Source organism: Gopherus flavomarginatus, chromosome 3, assembly GCF_025201925.1.
Source record: "Gopherus flavomarginatus isolate rGopFla2 chromosome 3, rGopFla2.mat.asm, whole genome shotgun sequence".
Classification (NCBI taxonomy): Eukaryota; Metazoa; Chordata; order Testudines; family Testudinidae; genus Gopherus; species Gopherus flavomarginatus.
Genome location: NC_066619.1, coordinates 238961098 through 238986025, shown reverse-complemented (window position 1 = coordinate 238986025; position 24928 = coordinate 238961098). Strand labels below are relative to the sequence as shown.

At 47.6% G+C, this 24928-nt stretch overlaps 2 protein-coding genes across 5 annotated transcripts in view; one reads left to right on the top strand and one right to left on the bottom strand.

Moving 5' to 3' along the window:
• LOC127048267 (uncharacterized) overlaps positions 1-24928 on the top strand; it is a 426185-nt gene that overhangs the window by 115802 nt on the left and 285455 nt on the right. The gene's annotated exons all lie outside the window — the stretch shown is intronic.
• The window catches only part of ATP8A1 (ATPase phospholipid transporting 8A1), a 267561-nt gene that overhangs the window by 221216 nt on the left and 21417 nt on the right, over positions 1-24928 (bottom strand). For 3 of the 4 annotated variants that reach the window (XM_050947405.1, XM_050947406.1, XM_050947404.1), the window contains exons 3-4: positions 11045-11144; positions 5592-5690 (exon numbers count right to left, since the gene is read on the bottom strand). In XM_050947405.1, the coding sequence (XP_050803362.1) occupies positions 5592-5690; positions 11045-11144 (199 nt within the window). Of the gene's footprint in view, positions 1-5591; positions 5691-11044; positions 11145-24928 lie in introns of those variants that run through there. The other variant, XM_050947408.1, reaches the window with a different exon arrangement.

Genomic DNA, 24928 nt, shown 5'->3' with positions numbered 1-24928 from the left:
TGGGCCCAAAGAGTCAAAGGTGTTAGCATGACTCTGAAATTGTCCATCATTTAAACAATTTAAACAGGGTTTGGTATATAGAGACCTCAGTTTGTTAGTTTCATGGCAAACACATTAAGAAACTCTAACTAAAATATGGAAAAGAAAGGAAAAAAACTACAAAAATTTATGAAGCAGTTTAAAACTAAAATTAAATAATTATATGAGACAAACTTAACCAATAAACATCCTCTTTTCAAATGGGACTTCGCTATCAGTTGTAGTCCCTTATTTGAGTTGGAAAACACTTTTTAGCAGGGAGGGATTAGTTTTGTGGCTCATTTCCAAGATGTGAAAGATGGTTACTTCTCTTGCTTTTGACAAACAGACAGGCATGAGTGAAAGAAGAGAGAGGATAGTAAAGATGGAGAAAATACAGCTTTTGCTGATGTTCTTGATATTACAGGAGGCAGGACAGTTACAGATAGATGCTTTGGGTGGGCAGGTCAACCATTACAGCAGTGCTCTGGATCATGGAACGTAATCTGGTTGGTCTAGTCCCTCTCCTTTATTGGTCCCCCTTAGGCTGGGCAGAACTGAGTAGAGCTGGATGGGCTGTCTCAACTCATGGTGGTGGTGCTATGTGGTACAGCCAACCTTGGGATCAGATCAGACAGAAAGTCAAAAAAGAGGGAGACAGAGAACACGAAGGAAAATAGTGGGGCAGAAAGGAACACACAATGGAAAGAGTAACAAAGCAAGATACTGTGTGTCCCTGACTGAAGTCTCTGATGGTGTGGCAGTTATGACCAGGTGTCCCCATTGGTGTGTTAAGGCCTGGACTTCTCGATGATGCAGTGACCTTTGGGATCCCCTGGCAAAGGAAAAAGTCCCTGGAGCAAAGCAGGATGAGAGAGGTCTGATGCCTTCCTGCTCCTCCAGCAATTTCCAGTCAATTAGCCAGTCTCCATCCCCAAAAAGTGTTTTGTAAGGGCCACAACAGAGGAATGATGGGTGGTATAGTCCATACTTTCATTATTTTGTTAATCAATCGGATCTAATTTCCAACATACCAAGTTTAGTCCATTAACTTCCAGACCCATGCTTTCCTTATTTACTAGATATGGTATGAACACAGTCCTTAAATTATATTACTATGGCTCTTTTGTTTATACTAACTCAGTTTGCTTTTCCCTTTTACTAATTTTTATAAACAAAAATTATGTAGCTGTCTGAGTTGGACTTCTGTTATCTTTTTCCCATCAACATTTACTAACATTTGTTATTACAGATTATTAAACTATTTTACAAATTTGCATTACAACAACCCCATGAGACCAGTTAGGACCAAGCGGAGCGAGAGGCTCCTTGACTGAGGGAAAAAACATGGGAGAGGCTCTTTTGAAATGTTGTTACCATAAGACAAGCAAATACAGTGTAATTCTGCACCAGTGGGTGTTTTACAGAAATGGCTGCTAGGTGTAGCCTAATCAAGCTGATACAGAGACTGAATCGCTTTAGAGAGAGTCTCAGATTGCCTATCTCAATCCCAGCTAAGGCAGAACCTGTCACTGGGTTACCTAAATGAAGAACCCCCCAGTGCTGTTGGGTAAGGAGGACAAATAAGAATAGGTCTCCTCCAGAGGAGGGTCAGCCCTGGGTCGATGTGGTATACAATGGAATGAAGCTGAAGGAAATGGCTGGGTCAGAATCACATCTCCCAGGCAATCTAGGACACGAAACTCCAAGCCAACGGAAAGGTTACCTCTAAATTTCAAGCTTTCTTCAGCAGCATGTAGCATACATATCTGCGTAGCCCCAACCAAGGTATAAATAGCAGTGCAGAACATGAGGCACAGATTAGGTGAGGAAAGATGCACTTGAAAGGTGTGGGTATGTACTTGTGTACATACCCTACACAGCTCTCTACTCACCCATACCATGCCTCCCTGTCTACACTGATATTTTTAGCAGTGTACTGTTCCACTGCCTCCTTGCTGCTGGAGCCTTTCTTTCTGCAGTAAAAGACCTCAGCAGTGGGGAAAGGTTCTGGAAGGGGGAAGGCAGCAGGGAAAGATTCTGAGGCAGCTGTCTGCAGCTGGAGCCCTTCCCCGCTGCAGGGACAGACTGAGTAAAGCTGGAGCCCTTCCCCACTTAAGGGAAAGTCTCAGGCAGTGGGGAGCTGCTGAAGCCTTTCCCAGCTGCCTCCCACTGACGGATATGGATATGTGCAGCTACACACCACAGTGCGGATGCAGCCTGATTTCACTGCAGCATGTAGCTACATGTACATTACATGCCACCAACACTAGTGTGTAGTGTAGACGTAGCCTAAAAGGCTTCAGTGCTGAGCTCTCCAGAGCCGAGATGTCTGGTATCAGAGTGGGGACCCCATACTGAGGAAGTGTTTGATACAGAGGCAAGGTGGTAGCTGCCAAGGGTCTCAGTGTAAGGGATGACACTGGAGCAGCTGGTACCAACACAGTGCCAAACTCAGCATGGTCCTTTGGAATGAAGGAGCCATCAGTGCCCTTTGGTGCAGAGGCAACAGAAGAGGAGCTCTAGACTGCATGTCCTAGCAAAGGAAGCCTAAGGAGAAGATCTAAGTCTCTTAGTTCGAGTCAGGGGTGGGTGATTTGTGTCTGAAGTCCTGACCAGAGCAGTGCTCCTTTTTCCCTCATTCCAGAAAAACAATGCGACTTCTGTGAAGCGGCCATATGAGAGGCAGGAGTACCACAGTTAGCCACTGCTAAGGCCAAGATCAAGATGGCTGATCTTTCCAAGGCTTCTTGGGACCATATGTTGGGGCTGCATAGAGTTCTTCTTTAAGAATAATTTTAGCCTCACCTCCTTGTTCTTGAGAGTCCTTTAGACAAGAAGCAGCATATTGATCAATGTTCTGTTGCATGATTCTCTTCTAGGCAAACAAGAATGGCTGCACAGGGTCAGAACAATAGTCCATCTAGAATAGTATCCTGCCTTCTGACAGTGACCAGTGCCAGATGCTTCAGAAGGAATGAACAGGACAGGACAATTATCAAGTGACCCATCCCATGTCTCCTCCATGAACTTATCAAATTCTCTTTTTAATGCAGTTATACTTTTGGCCTTACAACATCCCCTGATAATGAGTTTCCCAACTGAATGTACATTGTATGAAGAAGCACCTCCTTATGTTTGTTTTAAACCTGCTCCCTATTAGTTCCCCTAGTTCTTGTGTTAAGTGAAGGGGAAAATAATACTTCTTTATTCACTTTTTCCATACCATTCATGATTTTCTAGACCTCTATCATATCCCCTCTTAGTCATCTCTTTTCTAAGCTCAACAGTCCCATTATTTTTAATCTCTTTTCACTTGGAAGCAGTTCTATAACCCTAATAATTTTTTACCTTTTCTGTACCTTTTCCTATTCTATTTTATATTGTTTTTAGATAGGGCAACCAGACTACATAAAGTATTCAAGGTGTGAGCATACCATTGATTTATTTAGTGGCATTATGATATTTTCAGTTATCTATCCCTTTCCTAATAGTTCCTAACATTCTCTTAGCTTTTTTTGACTGCCACTGCACATTGAGCAGATGTTTTCAGAGAGCTGTCCACAACAACTTCAAGATCTCTTTCTTGAGAGGTAACTGCTAATTTAAACCCCATCATTTGTATGTACAGTTGGGATTATTTTTCCCTATGTGCATTACATTGCATCTATCAACATGAAAGTCAATCTACCATTTTGTTGCCCACTCACTCAGCTTTGTGAGATCTCGTTGCAGTCAACTTTGGACTTAACTATCTTGAATAATTTTGTAACTTCTGTAAACTTTGTTACCTTTCTGTTTACCCCCTTTTCCAGATCATTTATGAAAATGTTGAAAAGGACTGGTCTCAGCAGAAATCCTTGTTGGACCTCACTATTTACCTCTCTCCATAGTGCAAGCTGACCATTTATTTCTACCCTTTGTTTCCTATCTGTTAACCAGTTATTGATCAATGGGAGGACCCTCCCTCCTATCCCATGACTGTGTACTTTGCCTAAGAGCCTTTGGTGAGAGAACTCATCAGAAGCTTTCTGAAAGTTCAGTACGCTACCTCTACGTACAAGATCACTCTTGTCCATGCATTTGTTGACCCCCACAAAGAATTCTAATAGATTGGTGAGGAATGATTTCCTTTTACAAAAGCTGTGTTGATTCTTCCCAAACATATTGTGCTCATCTATGGGTCTGATCATTCTCTTCTTTACATTAGTTTCAACAACTTTGCATGGTACTAAAGTTACCTGCCTGTAATTGCCAGGATAGCTTCTGGAGCTTTTTTTTTTTTTTTTTTTTTTTTTTTTTTTTTTAATCTTGATTAACGTTAGGTATCCTCCAGTCACTTGGTACAGTGGTATTGATTTTGCAGAGATCTCACTACACTGGTGCAGGGCCGGTGCACCGGCAAGGATGTTTAGCGCCCTAGGCGAAACTTCCACCATCCGCCCTCCCCCTTGCACCCCTGCCCTGAGGGGCCCACTCCCCTGCGGCAGCTCCTCCCTCTTCTGCCCTGAGGTGCCCCCTTGCGGCAGCACCCCATCCCTCACCCTGAGGCACACTCCCCCCGCCCCAGCTCACCTCTGCTCCACCCACGAGCACCCTGAGCACGCCGTGGCTGCTTCACTTCTCCCACCTCCCAGGCTTGCAGCACCAATCAGCTTAGGCGCCACAAGCCTGGGAGGTGGGAGAAGTGAAGCAGTCACAGCATACTTGGGGAGAGGCGGGGCAAGGGTGAGATGTGGCGGGGAGTTCCTCTGCGTGCTGCCCCCCCACCTCTTACTTGCTGCAGGCGGCCCTCCCTGCGCTCCCCTGCCCCAGCTCCCTCTGCCTAAATGCCGGCGGTGACCGGGGTGGCCAAAGATCTGGCCACCGCGGTCGCTGCCGAAGAAAATGGCGCCCCCTAAATGCCAGCACCCTAGGCGACCGCCTAGGTTGCCTAAATGGTTGCACCGGTCCTGCACTGGTGCAACTCCCCTACTGTGGATGCAATTATGCTGATAGAAAGGGGTTTGGGACACACTAGAAAAGCTGGGGATTTCTTCTTTATGACTGTATAAAATTCTTATTTCTAACCCTGAAAGGACATGAGATATTAGACTTGAAAGCCATCAGACTTCAGAAGTAATTTAGGGGAGAAGGGATTCTACATCTAGAGGGAGAAGGAAATATTTCCCTAGAAAGATGATACAAAAATGCTATTTGAAGCTGTTTAGAAAATTAGAATAAGTCCTGAGGAGATGGATTGGTGGCAGGTAATGAGGTTATAGGCATGTGATCAAATGAACTAGTATGAAATAGCAATACATTTATCACAGTCCTGTACAATTTACCACATGGATATCACCTCCTGGTATCACACATATTTTCATAAACTATCTCCACCATTGTTCAAGGTTTTCATCTGTTGTTTAAAGCAAGATATTTTACATATTTCTAGGGTTTAGGAGAATTTCCTCATACCAAGCACTACATGTTGTGTAACTTGAGAATGTAGATATATGCAATTATTTTTAATTTTAGAGATGCATAAATATTACATGTTATTTATTTAGGAAATAATTGTATTAAATACTTACAAGATCTTCTATGATTTCTTTGACTGCTGCTACAGCTAAAATAAATAACAGAGGAACCAACGTTGTATAACGACCCGTTGGCGACACATCTGGAATTTGCTATTAAAAAAAAGAAAATGTATTTGATATTTGTAAGTCAAAGTGCAGTTTGATTATAATAAACAGAACTTAGTAATGCAAAAGAATTCCACTATATTCAGGTTCATGCACAATTCCATTTTCTCAAGCTGTACATTTTAGTCCTTCTTACTACCGAGCCTATAATTGCTTACTATTTTCAATCTCCCTAAACCATTACACTTATACCTGTTCTCATAAAATCAGAAGCAGTATGTAATTGATATGAAAAATGTTTCTATTTGAGCAACTGAATTATAAAATGTAGGCATAAATATATAGGAATTTATGGTGAGATTCTTTGCAGCATTCCCCTCCATCTTCCCACCACAAGGGCTGATGCTATATCTGATTTCAACACCATGTCTGGGGAAGAACACGGAGGCCTGGTCTACACTACGCGTTTAAACCGAATTTAGCAGCGTTAAACCAATTTAACCCTACACCCGTCCACACAATGAAGGTCTTTATATCGATATAAAGGGCTCTTTAAACCGGTTTCTATACTCCTCCCCGACGAGAGGAGTAGCGCTGAAATCGGTATTGCCATGTTGAATTAGGGTTAGTGTGGCTGCAAATTGACGGTATTGGCCTCCGGGCGGTATCCCACAGAGCACCATTGTGACTGCTCTGGAAAGCAATCTGAACTCGGATGCACTGGCCAAGTAGACAGGAAAAGCCCCGCAAACTTTTGAATTTCATTTCCTGTTTGCCCAGCGTGGAGCTCTGATCAGCACTGGTGGCGATGCAGTCCCAAATCCAAAAAGAGCTCCAGCATGGACCGTACGGGAGATACTGGATCTGATCACTGTATGGGGAGACAAATCTGTTCTATCAGAGCTCCGTTACAGAAGACAAAATGTCAAAGCATTTGAAAAAAATCTCCAGGCTATGATAGACAGAGTCCACAGCAAGGACTCAGCACAGTGCTGCATGACAAGCGTAATGGAAAGCCAAAGAATCAAATGGACACTCATGGAGGGAAGGAGGGGGTACTGAGGACTCCAGTTATCCCACAATCCCCGCAGTCTCCGAAAAGCATTTGCATTCTTGGCTGAGCTCCCAATGCCTGTAGGGTCAAACACATTCTCCGGGGTGGTTCAGCGTATATCTCGTCAATTTACCCCCCCTCCTCCCTCTGTGAAAGAAAAGGGAAAAAAATTGTTTCTTGACTTTTTTCAATGTCACCGTATGTCTACTGCATGCTGCTGGTAGACACGGTGCTGCGGCACTGAACAGCAGCATCCTCTCCCCTCCCTTCCCCGGTGGCAGACGGTACAGTGCAGAATGACTGATAGCCGTCCTCGTCATCATCCCGTGAGTGCTCCTGGCTGGCCTCAGGTGAGGTTGGCCGGGGGCGCCTGGGTAAAAATAGGAATGACTCCCGGTCATTCACGGCAGATGGTACAGAATGACTGGTAACTGTCTTCATCATAGCAACTGGGGTTTGAGCTCCATCAGCCCCCTCCCCTTTCATGTCTAAAGAAAAGATTCTGTACTGCCTGGACTATCATAGCAGCGAGATGCTGGGCTCCTCTCCCCCCCACCATTTAATGTCCTGCCTGGACTATCATAGCAGCTGGAGGCTGCCTCCTCCTCATTTTATCTCACTAAAAACTCAGTGTTTCTTATTCCTGCATTCTTTATTACTTCATCACACAAATGGGGGGACACTGCAACGGTCGCCCAGGAGGGTTGGGGGAGGAGGGAAGCAATGGGTGGGGTTGTTGCAGGGGCACCCCCTAGAATGGCATGCAGCTCATCATTTCTGCGGGATCTGACACAGAGTGGCTGTGCTCTCTGGTTCTCTGGTACATTGGTTCTCTAGTACACTTGCCCCATATTCTAGGCAGGACTGACTCTATTTTTAGATAAAACATAAAGGAGGGAATGACCCGGGGAGTCATTCCCATTTTTGTCTTTGCGCCCCCAGCCGACCTCAGCGAAGGCCAGCCAGGAGCACCCATGACAGCAGCAGACAGTACAGAACGACTGATAACCGTCATCTCATCGCCAATTTACACTGGCATGGCAGACGGTACAGAACGACTGATAACTATCTCTGCTACCTTGCAAAGGCAAATGAATGCTGCTGTGTAGCGTTGCAGTACCGCCTCTGTCAGCAGCATCCAGTACACATACGGTGACAGTGACAAAAGGCAAAACGGGCTCCATGGTTGCCATGCTATGGCGTCTGCCAGACCAATCCAGGGAAAAAGGGCGCGAAATGATTGTCTGCCGTTGCTTTCATGGAGGAAGAATGAGTGACGACATTTACCCAGAATCACCCGCGACACTGTTTTTGCACTATCATGCATTGGGATCTCAACCCAGAATTCCAATGAGCGGGGGAGACTGCAGGAACTATGGGATAGCTACAGGATAGCTACCCACAGTGCAATGCTCCAGAAATTGACGCTAGCCTCGGTACATGGACGCACATCGCTGAATTACTGTGCTTAGTGTGGCCACGTGCATTCGACTTTATACAATCTGTTTTACAAAACCGGTTTATGTAAAATTGGAATAATCCTGTAGTGTAGACGTACCCTGAGCTTTCCAGTGTCTCAGTAAAACTCTTTTGTTTAACATAAGAGATAGTTTAATACTTTTGTAATGTAGTGCTGACGGTTTTCTCTGTGATGGCTATCATACAGACCCAAAAGACATGGCATAGTAAAGCACGAGTGGTTACATTTTTAAAAGTATTCAGAGGAATTATTCTCATGAGTGAAAGTAGCAAAGAATCCTGTGGCACCTTAATACCTAGTTCGTTAGATGCATGTAGTGGAAATTTCCAGGGGCAGGTATATATATGCAAGCAAGCTAGAGATAATGAGGTTAGTTCAATCAGGGAGGATGAGGCCCTGTTCTAGCAGCTGAGGTGTGAAAACCAAGGGAGGAGAAACTGGTTTTGTAGTTGGCAAGCCATTCAGTGTCTTTGTTTAATCCAGAGCTGATGGTGTCAAATTTGCAGATGAACTGAAGCTCAGCAGTTTCTCTTTGAAGTGGCCACCTTAAGGTCTGCTATAGTGTCGCCAGGGAGGTTGAAGTGTTCTCCTACAGGTTTCTGGGCAATATACAGAAACCTGTAGGAGAACACTTCAACCTCCCTGGCCACACTATAGCAGACCTTAAGGTGGCCATCCTGAAGCAAAAAAACTTCAGGACCAGACTTCAAAGAGAAACTGCTGAGCTTCAGTTCATCTGCAAATTTGACACCATCAGCTCAGGATTAAACAAAGACTGTGAATGGCTTGCCAACTACAAAACCAGTTTCTCCTCCCTTGGTTTTCACATCTCAACTGCTACAGCAGGGCCTCATCCTCCCTGATTGAACTAACCTCATTATCTCTAGCTTGCTTGCATATATATACCTGCCCCTGGAAATTTCCACTACATGCATCTGACGAAATGGGTATTCACCTACGAAAGCTCATGCTCCAAAACGTCTGTTAGTCTATAAGGTGCCACAGGATTCTTTGCTGCTTAGATCCAGACTAACACGGCTACCCCTTTGATACCTCTCATGAGTGAAGTTATGCATATGCTTCAGTGTTTTCAAGAACGGGGATCTAAAGTTCAACTGCCCCATGACCAATGGAATCCATTCACTATTTTCTTTGAAGTTAGATGTAAGTTGTCCAAAGGAGGACTGCATTTACAAAGCACTGTGTTCAGGAGGGATAAAAATCAGGTATTAAAAAATCAAAATCAGATTTTTTACTTGTGTGTTCTTTGCATTCTTATTTTATAGTCTTAAATTGCAGTAGAGGATTTGTACTTGTTTCTTTTATTAGTGTTTCCCAATTAACAGAATTTCAGATTTTAAATAGAGGTTTCTCCTGCTAAGAAGATTCATATTTAAAATGTTCATTTATACCAGAAAAAGGCAAGTCCTACATCCTCATTAACACCTCTGGTTGCAAGATCACAAAAACTAAAAAACCCACAAAACTGATAAGCAAATAGCCTATGCATGGGTATAGCTGGGTGATCTAATGTTCACAATGAACTATTGTGTGTGTTACAGTAACTACAGATAGATGAACTGCTTAGTTCTATGGCAAACACTGATAACTCCAGTTATCCACATTCATCTGAATATTTGACAATCACTCATGATAGAGGCAGAAGGCGTGAGAGTGACTATTAAGTGCCATGTGACTAGTGTTATGGTACAAAATACAGCCAATATCACGAAGATGAGGAGAGCTTTCCTCCTTTGTTAATTGCATATATTGACTAATTAATATACAACAACACTGATTTAGGTGAATTTAAAAATGTTAAATATAAATGTAACTTTGTCACTATTCCTGTCCACAGTTCAAACTTCAGTCATTGGGTATAGCATATATAATGTATCACACCAGCTATATGGTCTGCCTTTACATTATCAACTTAAAATGAATGTGAAATATTTTAAACCAATGCAGTTCAAAAGTATTGTGCCCTTCTTTTAAAAAAGCACTTCTGAATAAGATGGACATCAGGTGGATGAAGCACATAAATAGTCTCCTCTCTAAGGCAATCAAAGTTCAACAGTTAAGTAATGGAAGAGTTAAATATCACTCTGCTGCACTTGGTATAGTAATTGGTACTAGTACTAGTTAATGTCAGAGTCACCTATGTAGAAATGTCACATGAGAATCTCAAATTTTAAAAATAAATGTCTATTTTAAATTAATTACTTGGTTTTGATATGCATCAATATCTTTGACTGCAATGGTGTCAGATCTTAAGCTAAGATGGATCAGGGCTGACCACTTCCTGAAGATCCTTTCTACAAGAAGCTGTGCTGGTGATTCAGTAAGGTTGCATGTTTTTCTCTCAATCAGCACTCTGCTAATTGACCAGTATTAGAGATGGAAGTGCAGTCTCCTGGAAGAGACTTCAAAGTGAGGCCCTGTCCATCTGTGATCAAAGATCTTCTGGCACTTTTTGTAAAGGATGAACCTTAGTCCTGATCAAATACAGGTTGGTAAACCAAAAGTATTAGTTTATTTGTCTGAAATATTAATTTATCATGATGGAGGACTTCTACAATGAGAACAGGTCTGTTAGCCCATCAGTTAAGTTCAGGCCATAATGAGAAAAAAAAATTCCAAGTAAGAAAATATTTTCCATAAATAAGACAGTTGCAGAATGAGATGTATAAATATCCAGTATTTCACTGACATTTTATTCTTAATTCATTAAAGCCGTATCACATGATTTAATTAGATGGACACAAGGAATTTCTGCAAAACATTCAAATAGCTATAATAGTAACATATGGAATGTATTAGCACTTAAATGTTTTGAAATTCAGATTTTTTTTTAGTTGCGCTTACCTGAAGTAATGCAATAAAAAGAAAAAATGCATTAGCAGCTCTTCTGAACTGGGAATAAAGAAACCTTGGCAGGAATGTGATTATATTGTATTTTGCAGTGCTAAAAAAGAGACAAAAAACCATGTACAATTATTATAGTACCAACAAGTTACACACACATTTTCCTTATTATTCCTTGAAGTGCATGTCATGACAGTACCTTACAATCCAGGTGTTCTGAAGAACAATAAATTTGCTTCAAATAAAAGTTGAAAGAGGGTGTTAAATGAATCAGACAGTGCTTACATTGAGAATCATTTGGAGTTTCAAACTTAATTGATCTCCGTCTCCCAAACCACAGCACTTAAGTTGACTCAAACATCATTACTGTATGCAGTGTTGTTGTAGCTGTGTTGATCCCAGGATATTAGAGAGACAAGGTAGGTGAGATAATATTTTTTATTAGACCAACTTCTGTTGCTAAGAGAGACATGCTTTCAAATTACACAGGACTCTTCCTCAGGTATATAGTACCATTTCAAAATTATCTATCTGCTAGCAAAGTAGCAGATAGTATCATTTCAAAACTGGTCCTGGGGAAGAGCTCTGTGTAGCTCAAAAGCTTGTCTCTCTCACCAACAGAAATTGGTCCAATAAAAGATATTTCCTCACCCACTTTGTCTCTCATAAACGTCAGACAGCTTTACTAGTGAGCAAGCAGATAGTACAATTGTTGGGATAGTATGAAAGTACGCAGATAATTTTGAAATAGTATTATCTTCTATTTTGCTAGCAGACCACTTTGAACTGGAAATATGTACTTTAAGACTATCACAAGGAAAAATGCGGGGTGTGTATAACTTAAAAGTTGCCTCAACAATCATTTGAATACTATTTCAATTTTAGCAGCGCGTAAATGCTCCTAATAACTAAGCTAAGAGAAACATTCAGGTCAATTCAAAAATAGACTATCCTACAAGTCCTGGTTTGATCTGTAGGATTGCACCCACTTAACAATAAACTATTTTAAGTATGCAAGAAAACAAAACACAAATGCTAAATTATGGAAGATGGCTACATTTGTTTGTTTGTTCTTAAAGTTCAGGATAAATATTTAAGGGATTTTTATAATAGACTAACTGCTCTGCATCAAAGCTCTATGTCTCATGCAGAATATTACAAATGGATTATGCACCAGAAATCCAACCATTATTTTGCAGATGTCATGTCTTATTCATTTTATCTTTTAGTCTTTACACTGCTGAATTTATTGAGTATTTGTTTCTTACTTTAATTATAATAAACATAAAAGCAGCTGATCAATACTGCAAACCGATTATAGACACAGTGACTACCAAATGTCAGTGTATGAACTTATCTGACTCAACATGCCTAAAGTTGAAGGGAAGTTGTAAAAAATGAACAACTGAATGGACTGATAATTTTAAACAATTTTGAAAAATAACATGTAAATATTGTCAAGAGTTAAGTTACAAGATGGAAAGATTTTATGCTCATCGCTAAGGCTGCAGAAAATGTGTTTCTTCACTGTATAGTGAATAAAAGCAAATTTACTTTCATAAAGCTTTTGTAGGTTTTTTCATTTTATTTTCAGTACATTTTTTTTCCAGTGAATTTTTTATTCAGATAAATTGTCCACATTGAGGGGAAAAAAATCAGAACTTTCCTGTAACTTATAAGACTATGCTTAGGGACTGTTACACTCTATCCATTCATTTCCCTTTGATTGCAAATTTGGAGAAGGATAATATGCTGAATCACTGTGCATGTTAGATACACTAGTATAGTAACAGATAACATGATAGATCTGGAAAACAATACCATGTTTCCCAAAGATTCCAACCTGACCCAGAGAGCCAGCCTCAATGAGTCTAGCTAGTTAAGCATATGTCTAGACAAGCGTTTCTCAACATGGTCACAGCAAGGGAACTGGAACAGCGGGCACCAGAGGGCCATGGCCCCATCACTATTAAAAGTGGGAGGTCTATGCCCTTCCCACTTTTTACTGGCCATAAGAGCGAGTGATAGGGGAAGGGGCAGAGAGGAGTGAGAGGAAAGTAGGGTCAGGGGTGGGGAGAGGCAGCACAGGAGCAGGGCCCCAGGGGAGGAGGCAGTGCGGGGGCGGGGCCTTAGGGGAAAGGTTGGGGTGGGGCGTCAGAGAGAAAAGGTGGCACAAGGGCAGGCCTTGGGGGAAGCAGTGGCGTGAGGGCGGGACCACGGTTCAGGCACTGGTGGCCCCCCACACACTTTTAGGGAGCTTCCGCCGCTCCTGGGCCACTGTGGCTGCACGCAGCCACCAGTGGATTTTTTTGTGGCTACAACAGCCTCCACAGCATGGGCAAAGATGGAGACATGGCACAAAGCTGTGGCCCCTCTCTGCAGCACCCAGCTGTTGCTCTTGAATACGCTGCCTTGGTGTTAGCACTGCCAACAGGTATTGGAGCCCTGCACCGTGCAGTCACCTTATGGGCTGCGCCTCTGGAGACACAGAGAACCAGTGTGCACAGCACTGGAAGCAGCTGTGGTGTTCAGTTTCTGGTGCACTGCCCTGTGCAGCCCTCCTGCTCCTGTCCGGGACTCCACAGGCAGCCAGTAAGTTCCCAACCCACCTTCCCCAGGGCGGGCTCCCACTGAAGGGGAGACAGGGACAGAGAGATGGATTTGTCAGAGCTGCCACCAGCAAGAATTGGTGGACTACTCTGAGGCCACCAAAAATTTTGTTGTGAGAACCCCTGCTCTAGACAGATTTCCTACACAGTACTGTAGTCTACTACTGGGAAAGTTTATACAAATAATACATTATGCACATAGTAACAATAAGAATGATATGCTACACTCCTTAAGGAACCTCGGCTAGAGACTTTTAATTAAGTTTATAAAAATTTCTATATAAAAGTATATAAAAAACTTCACATCAGAATAACTTGAAGAACAAAACAGTTTATCTGCTTCTGGAAGCAAAAAGACCCCAACACCAGGACCTAGTTTAGCAATGGTGGAAGAAACAAAGAATCACTATAACACATCCAGGATATGAAAAATGTGTGCAGTTCTATAAGGAAGACCAATACATATTTATTTTATATTAAATTTAATTTTACATTGTTCTCTCATTTTCAGTTTTTCATGTGTATCAGGTTTATGTACTGATAACTCATATCTATACCACAGATGTTGTCCCTGGAGAGGGCTGAAGAAGGAAACTAGGTTTTGGAAACTAAGGCAGGGTCAGCTGGGACTTGGCACCTGTGGAGGCATGCAGTCCTCCCAGAATCATAGAGCGCAGAAACAACATAGGACAGGAATATGATGCACCTAAAATCTAAAAAGGCCTGCACATTTCCCAGAGTCACTACCCTTGATAACAGAACATCAATGATTGCACTGGCTACTTGGATCACAGCAGCCCCCACAGAAGACTTGCCCACAACAGCAGTGACGGTGAGCTGAGCGGGCTCCATGCTTGCCGGGGTATGGCGTCTGCACGGGTAACCCAGGGAAAAGGGCGTGAAACGATTATCTGCTGTATCTTTCACAGAGGGAGGGGAGACTGACAACATGACCCCCAAACCAGCCTCAACAATGTTTTTGCCCCATCAGGCATTGGGAGCTTAACCCAGAATTCCAATGGGTGGAGGAGACTGCGGGAACTGTGGGATAGCTACCCACAGTGCACCACTCCATAAGTCTATGCTAGCTATAGTAGTGAGGACATATTCTGCCAACTTAACGTGCTTAGTGTGGACATATGCAATTGACTGTATAAAATCGATTTCTAAAAATCTACTTCTATAAAATTGACCTAATTTTGTAGTGTAGACATACCCAGAGTCTCAGAAGGAAACTCTGAAGCAGAGGAAAGGATGGCAGGTAGTGGAGCACCCATAGAGGGACACATCTCGAAGAACCACAGTTACGGCACAGAGTGAGTAACTTCTCTTTGTTCTTTGGGTGCTCCACTTCAGGTGACTCCGAAGCATTATCCAAAGAGGGAGGAGGGAGTTTCGGAATCAGTGCCAGCACATAGGAAAGAACTACAATGCCAACTGCCACATCAGATCTAGTGGCATAAACTAAAGCATAGTTTCTGGAAAAGGTCTGTACAGAAGACCATGTAGCAGCTCTGTAGATATCAGATACTGGGACATTTTTAATTACAGGCATAGATGCAGATTGTGACCCTGTCAAGTGAGCTGACAGACCAACAGGGGGTAGGATGCTGGCAGCACAGTAAGAAGCTATAATACACTCTGAAATACATTTTGATAGTCTTTGAGTAGAAATAGCAAATTGTTTAGATCTGTCCACAAATGAAATGAACAGTCTAAAAGATTTACAAAATGATCTAGTCTTATCTAGATAGAAGGCTAATGCCCGCCTGACATCTAGAGCAGGGGTCGGCAACCTTTCAGAAGCGGTGTGCCAAATCTTCATTCATTCACTCTAATTTAAGGTTTTGTGTGCCAGTAATACATTTTAATGTTCTTAGAAGGTCTCTTTCTATAAGTCTATAATATATAACTAAACTATTGTTGTATGTAAAGTAAATAAGGTTTTTAAAATGTTTAAGAAGCTTCATTTGAAATTAAATAAAATGCAGAGCCCTCCGGACCAGTGGCCAGGACCCAGGCAGCGTGAGTGCCACTGAAAATCAGCTCGCGTGCCACTTTCGGCACCTGTGCCATAGGTTACCTACCCCGATCTAGAGTCTGGAGGGCAGTCTCCAGATTGGCGTTATGTGGTTTTGGAAAGAAAACTGGCAGGTAAATTATCTGATTCAGAGGAACCTCAGAAGACACTTTAGGAAGAAACCAGGCGTGTGGTCGTAAGGAAACTTTGTCCTTGTAGAATACCATGAAATGAGGGTCTGACATTAAGGCCCCAATTTCTCCATTTCACTAAGAAGGATTTTTACGTGGACAAATTCAGTAAGGAGCAGGTTCAAAAGGAGATTTCATGAGACTTTTAAGAACCAAATTAAGATCCCAACCTGGGGTGGGGACTTTCACCAGTGGGAAGAGATTACCCAGATCTTTCATGAACCTTATAGTTGTAGAGAGAGCAAACAATGAGAACGTCTCAACAGTTATATGAAAAGCTGTTAATGCCACCAAATGAACCTTGAGAGAGTTAAGTGATAATCTGATTTTCTTTAGTTGCACCAAGTATTCCAGAACAAGCGGAAGCAAGGCAGATTTAGGGGCAGCATTCTGGAGTTCACACCAGTGATTAAATCATCTCCACTTCTGAAGGTAAGTATTTCTGGTATACTCTTCCCAACTATTTAATAATATCTGTAGCACTTCTGCAGAACAGACTGACTCTACTCCTGTGAACCACAGAGGACCCATGCTTTGAGGTGGAGAATACTTAGATTGGGATGCAGTAGACAACTGGTGTCCTGGGAGAGCAGCTGGAGAGTGATTGGAAGATTTATTGCTGGAGACAAAGAGCTAGACAAAACAAGTAAGGAATCCATGCCTGCCTATACCACGTTGGGGTGATTAGAATAACTCTGGTCTTGCCCTGTGTGATTTTATTCATCACTTTGTGAATCAGAGGCATCTTGGGTAATGCAAGTCCAAGTAAGGAAGAAGATGTACCCCAAGAAACTGCAATCTAGGCACTCCCATCTTGAACAAAATAGATGGCATTTTTTATGGCAAAGAAGTCCAATTTTGGAAATCCCCAAGTTTGAAATATGCCTACAAGAATCTGGAAATCCAACTCCCATATTCATAGTCTTGGGAAAAACACCTGCTAAGTGTATCACCAGCAATGGAGACTCTGGTTCAGCATTCACCGATAAGTCTTTCAGATACCTAAAGTCCTGAAACACCAAATGGAATTGCAGCACCAATGGACCGGTATGCTTGTCCCTATAGGATGGTTTCACAGGTGGCACTGATGTAGACAGAGGCTTAGTCTTACATGCTACCGAAGTGCTAGAAGAGTACCGGGAGAGGGGTAAAGTCCACCAGTCTCCTGTATTTGCTCTGACCATCTACACTAGATGGTACTGGAGCCTTCTCGGAGCCTTTACCCTTCAGAGCTGCAGGATTTTCCTGCCTTGCTGGCACTGGAGGAATGCCTCACCTGTACCATACCAAGCCCTGGGACAAGGTCTCTGAGGCTGCTGACCTTGTTGGAGAGTGAGGTCTTTTCAAGATGAGTACCTAAGATGGGAATTACAGGTCCTCTTCTTAGGATCTTTAGAGGAAACCTCTGAAGTCTTACCCTTTCTAGGAGAGTGTTGTACTAAGGCCAAGGGGCACTAGAGACCCTAGAGACTGATGTATAGGGGGTGCCCCAGACCGTGCTCTGAAGCAGGGCAAAGGCAGTGATCAATCATTAACAGTCTCAGCTTGATTTCCCAATTCTTCTGTACCCTGGATTTGAGGGCCAAACAGAAGTTATACTTCTGTGGGATATGTTACTCTTCCAGGAAGAGAAGGCACTTCGAGTATGCATCATTGACCAATATAGCCTCTCTACATGTAAGATTACATTTAAATTCTAGTGAACTGGGTTCACAGGGAGGATTCCCGCAGAGGAAATAAAACAATCTTTTCAGTAGCTAGTAACTAACTACTACTAACCAACAAACTAATGACATAAACTAAATAAACTAAGTAGATGAACTCACTGAGCAGTCAAGGCATGCATAACGCAGACATGCTAAGCTGTGTTTCAGGCCGAGGCAGTTGAGACGGAACTGAGAACAGTTTGCCTATGCAGCCCGATACAGCTTTGATGCAGAGCATAAAGTAGGGCTGAATGGACGCTACTAATAAAAATCTCCGGTCAAAGGCGCATGGGGCACATGTGCACCTAAAGTGGAGCATCCATTGGGATACTACTCAAAGAGGAAAAGACGGTTACTCACCTTTGTAACTGTTGTTCTTCGAGATGTGTTGCTCACATCCATTCCAGGTAGGTGTGCGCGCCACGCGTGCACGTTCGTCGGAAACTTTTTACCCTAGCAACTCCAGTGGGCCGGCAGGTCGCCCCCTAGAGTGGCGCCGCCATGGCGCTCGATATATACCCCTGCCGGCCCACCTGCTCCTCAGTTCCTTCTTGCCGGCTACTCCGACAGTGGGGAAGGAGGGCGGGTGTGGAATGGATGTGAGCAACACATCTCGAAGAACAACAGTTACAAAGGTGAGTAACCGTCTTTTCTTCTTCGAGTGATTGCTCACATCCATTCCAGGTAGGTGAATCCCAACCATACCTAGGCGGTGGGGTTGGAGTGAGAAGTCGCGGCATGGAGCACTGCAGATCCGAAGGCCGCATCCTCTCTTGACTGCTGGACCAGGGCGTAGTGGGAAGCGAAGGTGTGGACCGATGACCAGGTCGCTGCCCGACAGATTTCCTGGATGGGCACGCGGGCGAGGAAAGCCAGCGACGACGCCTGCGCCCTGGTAGAATGCGCAGTCACACGGCCCGTAGGAACGTGGGCCAGCTCATAGCAGGTCCTGATACAGGACGTTACCCATGAGGATAACCTCTGCGAGGAGATAGGAAGCCCCTTCATGCGGTCCGCTACTGCCACGAAAAGTTGGGGGGATTTGCGGAACGGTTTGGTCCTCTCCACATAGAACGCGAGAGCCCTACGGACGTCAAGCGAGTGGAGCTGTTGCTCCCTGCCTGAAGAGTGAGGTTTCGGGAAAAAAACCGGGAGGAATATCTCTTGGTTGATGTGGAAGGTCGAGACCACCTTGGGGAGAAAGGCAGGGTGTGGCCTCAGCTGCACCTTATCTTTGTGGAAGACTGTATACGGGGGGTCTACCACGAGAGCCCGGAGTTCTGACACCCGCCTAGCTGAGGTGATAGCTACTAGAAAAGCAGTCTTCCAAGAGAGATAGAGTAGGGAGCAAGTAGCTAACGGCTCAAAGGGGGGCCCCATGAGCCGAGACAACACCAGGTTAAGATCCCAGGTTGGAGCAGGGAGACGGACGTTAGGGTATAAACGTTCCAGCCCCTTCAGGAATCTAGTCACCGTCGGGTGAGAAAAAACGGAGCGGCCATCCCCACCCGGGTGAAAGGTGGAGATAGCTGCCAGGTGGACCCGCAAAGACGATATCGCCAGGCCCTGTTGTTTGAGGGACCAAACATAGTCTAAGATATTGGCCACCGAAACTTCCATAGGGCGGAGACCTTTCTCCACGCACCAACAGGAGAAACGCTTCCACTTGGCCGAGTATGTCGCTCTAGTGGAAGGCTTCCTGCTGCCCAAAAGTACCTCCCGTACCGGGGTGGAGCAGCGCAGTTCAGAACCGGTCAGCCACGCAGGAACCACGCCGCTAGGTGCAGCGACTGCAGGTCCGGGTGACAGAGAGTCCCGTGTTCCTGGGTAATCAGGTCTGGGTGAAGGGGCAGGGGAACTGGGTCGGCTATGGCCAGGTCCAGCAGCATGGGGTACCAATGTTGCCTGGGCCATGCCGGGGCTACCATGATCACGCGAGCCCTGTCCCTGTGCACCTTCAGAAGGACCCTGTGGACCAGTGGGAACGGGGGAAAGGCGTAGTACAAGTGGGTCGTCCACGGAATAAGGAAGGCATCCGCTATAGACCCGGGCTCCCTGCCCTGAAAGGAGCAGAACGCCTGGCACTTCTTGTTCCCCCCGGACGCGAAGAGGTCCACACGGGGATAACCCCACCTCTGGAAAATTGAGAGGGCGACGTCCGGGCGAAGGGACCACTCGTGTGACAGGAAGGATCTGCTCAGGCGATCCGCCAGCGTGTTCCGTACTCCGGGGAGGAAGGAAGCCGTGAGGTGAATGGAGTGGGCTACACAAAAGTCCCAGAGTCGCATCGCCTCGTGACATAGGGGAGAGGATCTGGTGCCACCCTGCTTGTTGATATAGTACATGGTCGTCGTGTTGTCGGTAAACACCGCGACACAACGACCTCGAAGCTGGTGACAGAACGTTTGACAAGCAAGGCGGACTGCTCTCAACTCCCGCATGTTGATGTGCAGCTTCACCTCCTGCGGGGACCACAGGCCCTGTGTTCTCAGGGTTCCCAGGTGGGCCCCCCAGCCGAGATCTGAGGCATCCGTTGTTAGGGACACCGAAGGCTGAGGTGGGTGGAAAGGGAGCCCCGCACACACTACGGACTGGTCTAGCCACCAGCTGAGAGAATCTAACACCCCCTGGGGGATTGTGATCAGCATGTCTAGTGGTTGCCTTGCCGGCCGGTAATGTGCGATGAGCCACAACTGGAGGGGCCTCATGCGGAGCCGAGCGTAACCGGTCACAAATGTGCATGCTGCCATGTGGCCTAACAGGGTTAGACATGTCCGTATTGATGTCAAGGGGGCTGCCCGCAATCGCTGAACGATCGCCGACAATGCCTGGAACCTCGGTAACGGCAGAAGAGCCCTGGCCACGGTGGAGTCCAGGACGGCCCCGATGAACTCCACCCTCTGCGTGGGGAGCAGGGTGGACTTGTCTATGTTGATCATGAGGCCCAAGGTAGCAAACAGGCCGGTGATCCTGCGGACGTGGCTGCAAACCTGTAGCTCCGACGTGCCCCGAATTAACCAATCGTCTAGGTAAGGGAACACGTGGATACGACTGCGCCGGAGATGTGCCACAACGACTGCCATGCATTTTGTAAATACCCTCGGGGCCGTAGAAAGGCCAAATGGGAGGACTGCAAATTGGTAGTGAAGGCGGCCCACCATGAATCGAAGGAAACGTCTGTGGTGTGGCCAAATGGCAATGTGAAAATAAGCGTCCTGCATGTCGAGGGCGGCGTACCAGTCTCCCGGATCCAGGGATGGGATAATGGTCCCCAGGGATACCATGCGGAACTTCAACTTCACTAGGTATTTGTTGAGCTCTCGCAGGTCGAGGATAGGCCTGAGGCCTCCCTTGGCCTTGGGGATCAGAAAGTAGCGGGAATAAAACCCCTTGCCTTTCTCGTTTTCCGGAACCGCCTCTATAGCTCCTTTGTTGAGGAGCGTCTGTACCTCCTGTCGAAGGAATTGCTCGTGAGAGGGGTCCCTGAAGAGGGACGAGGAAGGGGGGCGGGAAGGAGGAAACGATATAAACTGCAGGCGGTATCCCGTCTGCACCGTGCGCAAGACCCAGCGGTCCGATGTTATTTGGGTCCACGCCGGGAGGAAAAACGAAAGGCGGTTGGAAAACGGGGGGGAAGGATCCGTGGGGGAAACTGTTACTGCGTCCTCGGGCGCACCTTCAAAACAAAGGCTTGGGTCCAGGCGGGGGCTTAGAGGAGCTTTGATTCTGCCCCCCCGGTTCCCCGAATGCCTACGCCTTCCATTCCTGCCACAGCGCCTATTGAGGTCCTGCCGTTGGCGGAACTGGGGGTATGGCCTGCGCTGCTGTTGCTGCTGTGGCCGGAAGGGTCTGCGCTGCGTTCCCGGCGTGTGCATCCCGAGGGAGCGCATAATGACCCGATTGTCTTTGAGACTCTTAAGTCTGGGGTCTGTCTTTTCTGAAAACAGGCCCTGGCCTTCGAACGGGAGGTCCTGGATGGTGTATTGGAGCTCCGGTGGAAGGCCAGAGACCTGAAGCCAGGAGATACGGCGCATCGTTACCCCCGAGGCGAGGGTGCGGGCAGCCGAGTCTGCAGCGTCCAAAGAAGCTTGCAACGAGGTTCGTGCAACCTTCTTGCCCTCGTCCAGAATGGCCGCAAATTCTTGGTGGGCCTCCTGTGGCAGCAGCTCTTTGAATTTGTCCGCTGCCACCCACGAGTTAAAAGCGTATCTGCTGAGCAGGGCTTGTTGGTTTGAAACCCTGAGCTGAAGGGCCCCAGCTGAGTAGACCTTGCGGCCAAGGAGGTCCATACGTCTGGCCTCCTTGGATTTGGGGGCTGGAGCTTCCTGCCCATGACGCTCCCTCTCGTTCACCGACTGCACCACCAGGGAACACGGTGTCGGGTGGACGTGGAGGTACTCGTAGCCCTTGGAGGGGGCCATGTACTTCCTCTCGACGCCCCTCGCCGTAGGGGGGATGGAGGCCGGTGACTGCCAGATTGTATTGGCGTTGGCCTGGATCGTCCTAATGAAGGGTAGGGCGACCCTGGTGGGAGCATCAGATGAGAGGATGGTGACGATAGGGTCCTCGATCTCAGAGACCTCCTTGGCTTGCAGGCTCAGATTCTGAGCTACTCGCCTAAAGAGGTCTTGGTGCGCCCTGAGATCCAGCGGAGGAGGGCTACTGGAGGAGGTGCCAGCCACCGCTTCATCAGGGGAAGAGGATGAGGAGACCCCCGGCAAGAAAGTGTCCAGTGGGGGGTCCCCCTCAGCCCTCGCCTCTGTCTCAGGAGCAAGAGCAGGGTCTTGCTGCTTGGATCCTTCCTCTCCATCCGGGGAGGGAGGGGGGCGAGACAACGAAGCCTCCGGCACCCTGTGCTCCGCCGTTGCAGGCCTAGCAGGAAGCTGTTGGGGGCCCTGGGCTTGATGGTATGCCCAGGGGGTCCAAAACCCCCACTGCTGCGGACCTTGGTCCTGTTGCGGAGGGTCTTGAAACAATTCCGCCTGCCTGTCGGTGCCCAGCGCATACACGTTGTCTGCTTGAGAAGACACCGACGGCTGCCTAGAAGGCCATGGCGGGGCCGACCCCGGCTGGTAAGGGTCTGCGCGGGTCGGCACCGAAGATCTTCTCGGTGCCGGGGATCGGTACCGGGAGTCATAGCGGCGCCGGGATCGGGACCGGGTTCTGTCTCGGTGCCGGGATCTGGAACGGTACCGGCCGCTGCTTCGGTGCCGGGATCGGGACCGGGACCTGCCACCGACGCGGTGCCGGGAGGTCGACCGGGACCGGGACCTGCCACCAGCTCGGTGCCGGGAGGTCGACCGGCGCGGCGAGTGACGGCGAGACTGGCTCCTAGAGTCACGGTGCCGGTATCGACGGCTGGAGTCAGACCGCGACCGTCTGGAGGTCGATCGGTGCCGCGAGTGCGACCGGTACCGCCGAGGGGAGCGGTGCCGGGACTGCGAGCGGCGGCGGGATCTCGAGCGACCGTGGCGTCGGGACCTGGATCGCGAGCGCGAGTCCCGAGACGGTGCCGTCATCATGGGCTTGCCTCTAGATGCGACCCGCACCGGAGGTACCGGGGGTGGCGGCTGAGTAGACTCAGTTAGGGCGATAAGGTCCCGTGCCGAGGCGAAGGTCTCCGGAGTGGATGGGACCAATAGCTCAACCCCAGATCTTATGGGGGAGCTTGGCGGCACCGGACTCGACGGACCCACCGGGCCCGGAGTCGACGGTGCCGGTGGTGCCGCGGCCGATGTCGATGCCGGGCGCTCCAATCGGGTCTGCCTGGCTGGAGTAGCAGACGCTGACGGTCTCGCCTCTGCACCCGGTGCCGGGGAAGGTCGGTGCCGGGGAGTCTTCCCGGTGCCGGTGCGATCCGGTGCCGGCGCAGAGATCACGGCCTGTGAAGCTGCCGGGTCAAGTGCCGCCTCCATGAGGAGAGTCCTGAGTCTTTGGTCTCTCTCCTTCTTTGTCCTGGGCTTAAAAGCCTTGCAGATGCGGCACTTATCCGACCTGTGCAATTCCCCCAGGCACTTCAGACACGCGTCGTGGGGGTCGCTGGTTGGCATAGGCTTTTTACAGGCCGCACACTGCTTAAAGCCCGGCGAACCAGGCATGAGCCCGGTGCCGGGAAGGGCTACAGCCCAGACCGGCGAACAACTATCTACAATACTATTTACACCTAATTACTTAACTAACTATACTTAACGATCTAACTAACAACTGTAACAATAACGGTAGTTAACAAGGAGAGCTAGGGACGTGGAGGACAGCTATGCCGCGCTCCACAGTTCCAACGACCGACACGGCGGTAAGAAGGAACTGAGGAGCGGGTGGGCCGGCAGGGGTATATATCGAGCGCCATGGCGGCGCCACTCTAGGGGGCGACCTGCCAGCCCACTGGAGTTGCTAGGGTAAAAAGTTTCCGACGAACGTGCACGCGCGGCGCGCACACCTACCTGGAATGGATGTGAGCAATCACTCGAAGAAGAACCTGAAGTTCTGCCACTGTACTGGAAGTGCTGAGCTGTCCCATTATGCTGTGCTGGAAGCCCCCCATTGTGAGAGTTGAGGAGGTCTGTAGTGAGGCGGTTTGGCTCCCCTCCTCCTCAGGGAGGGTCGAGCCCCACCAGGGGCCGGAAGGGGTGGGGCCACAGGGTACTGGACTCGCCCCTGAGAGGGTCAGGAGGCGACCCAGAAGTATAAAAGCTGGCCGGCGGCGCTCAGTTGGAGCCCAGCCGCCGTCGGGAGCAGACCTGCCAGAAGCTGCTCATGGCTGGGAGGCTGCTGAGGCCCAGGGCAGTTGCCCTGACTGGCCAGAGCTTCCCTGCGCCCGCTACAATGAGGAGCTGCTGGAGCTTCCCCGCACTCGCTATGACGAGGAGCTGCCAGAGCTTCCCGCGCCCACTATGAGGAGGGACTGCCGGAGTCGCCCCGTCCCTGCTGTTACCCCAAGGAACCCCCGGAGCAACCCTGGCTGGACTTCCCAGAGGTACTGCCGGATCTACCACCCAGCCCCAGCCCGGAGGGGCCCATACTACTGGACTTTCCAGGGGCTACTGCCACAGAACAGGTAGACCCAGAGGGGGAGATTGGAAGTAGCCCGGGGGCAGCCGACCCCAGTCGGGCTGCAAGTGTACCTGAACCCATGTCAGTGTGTTGCGGTCAGGAACCCCACTGACTGTTAGCGGTGATAGCCGCTACTAGAGCCCCGGGCTGGAAGGCAGTGGAGTGGGTGGGCCTGCGTTCCCCCTGCCACCCGTACACGGGTGGCAGAATCCCCCTCTCCCCAGCCTAAGGAGGCCATCAAGCCTAGTGACTGATTGCTCAGCTCTGAGCCTTTGTAACTGTGTGTTTGGTGCCCCGCCCGAACCAAG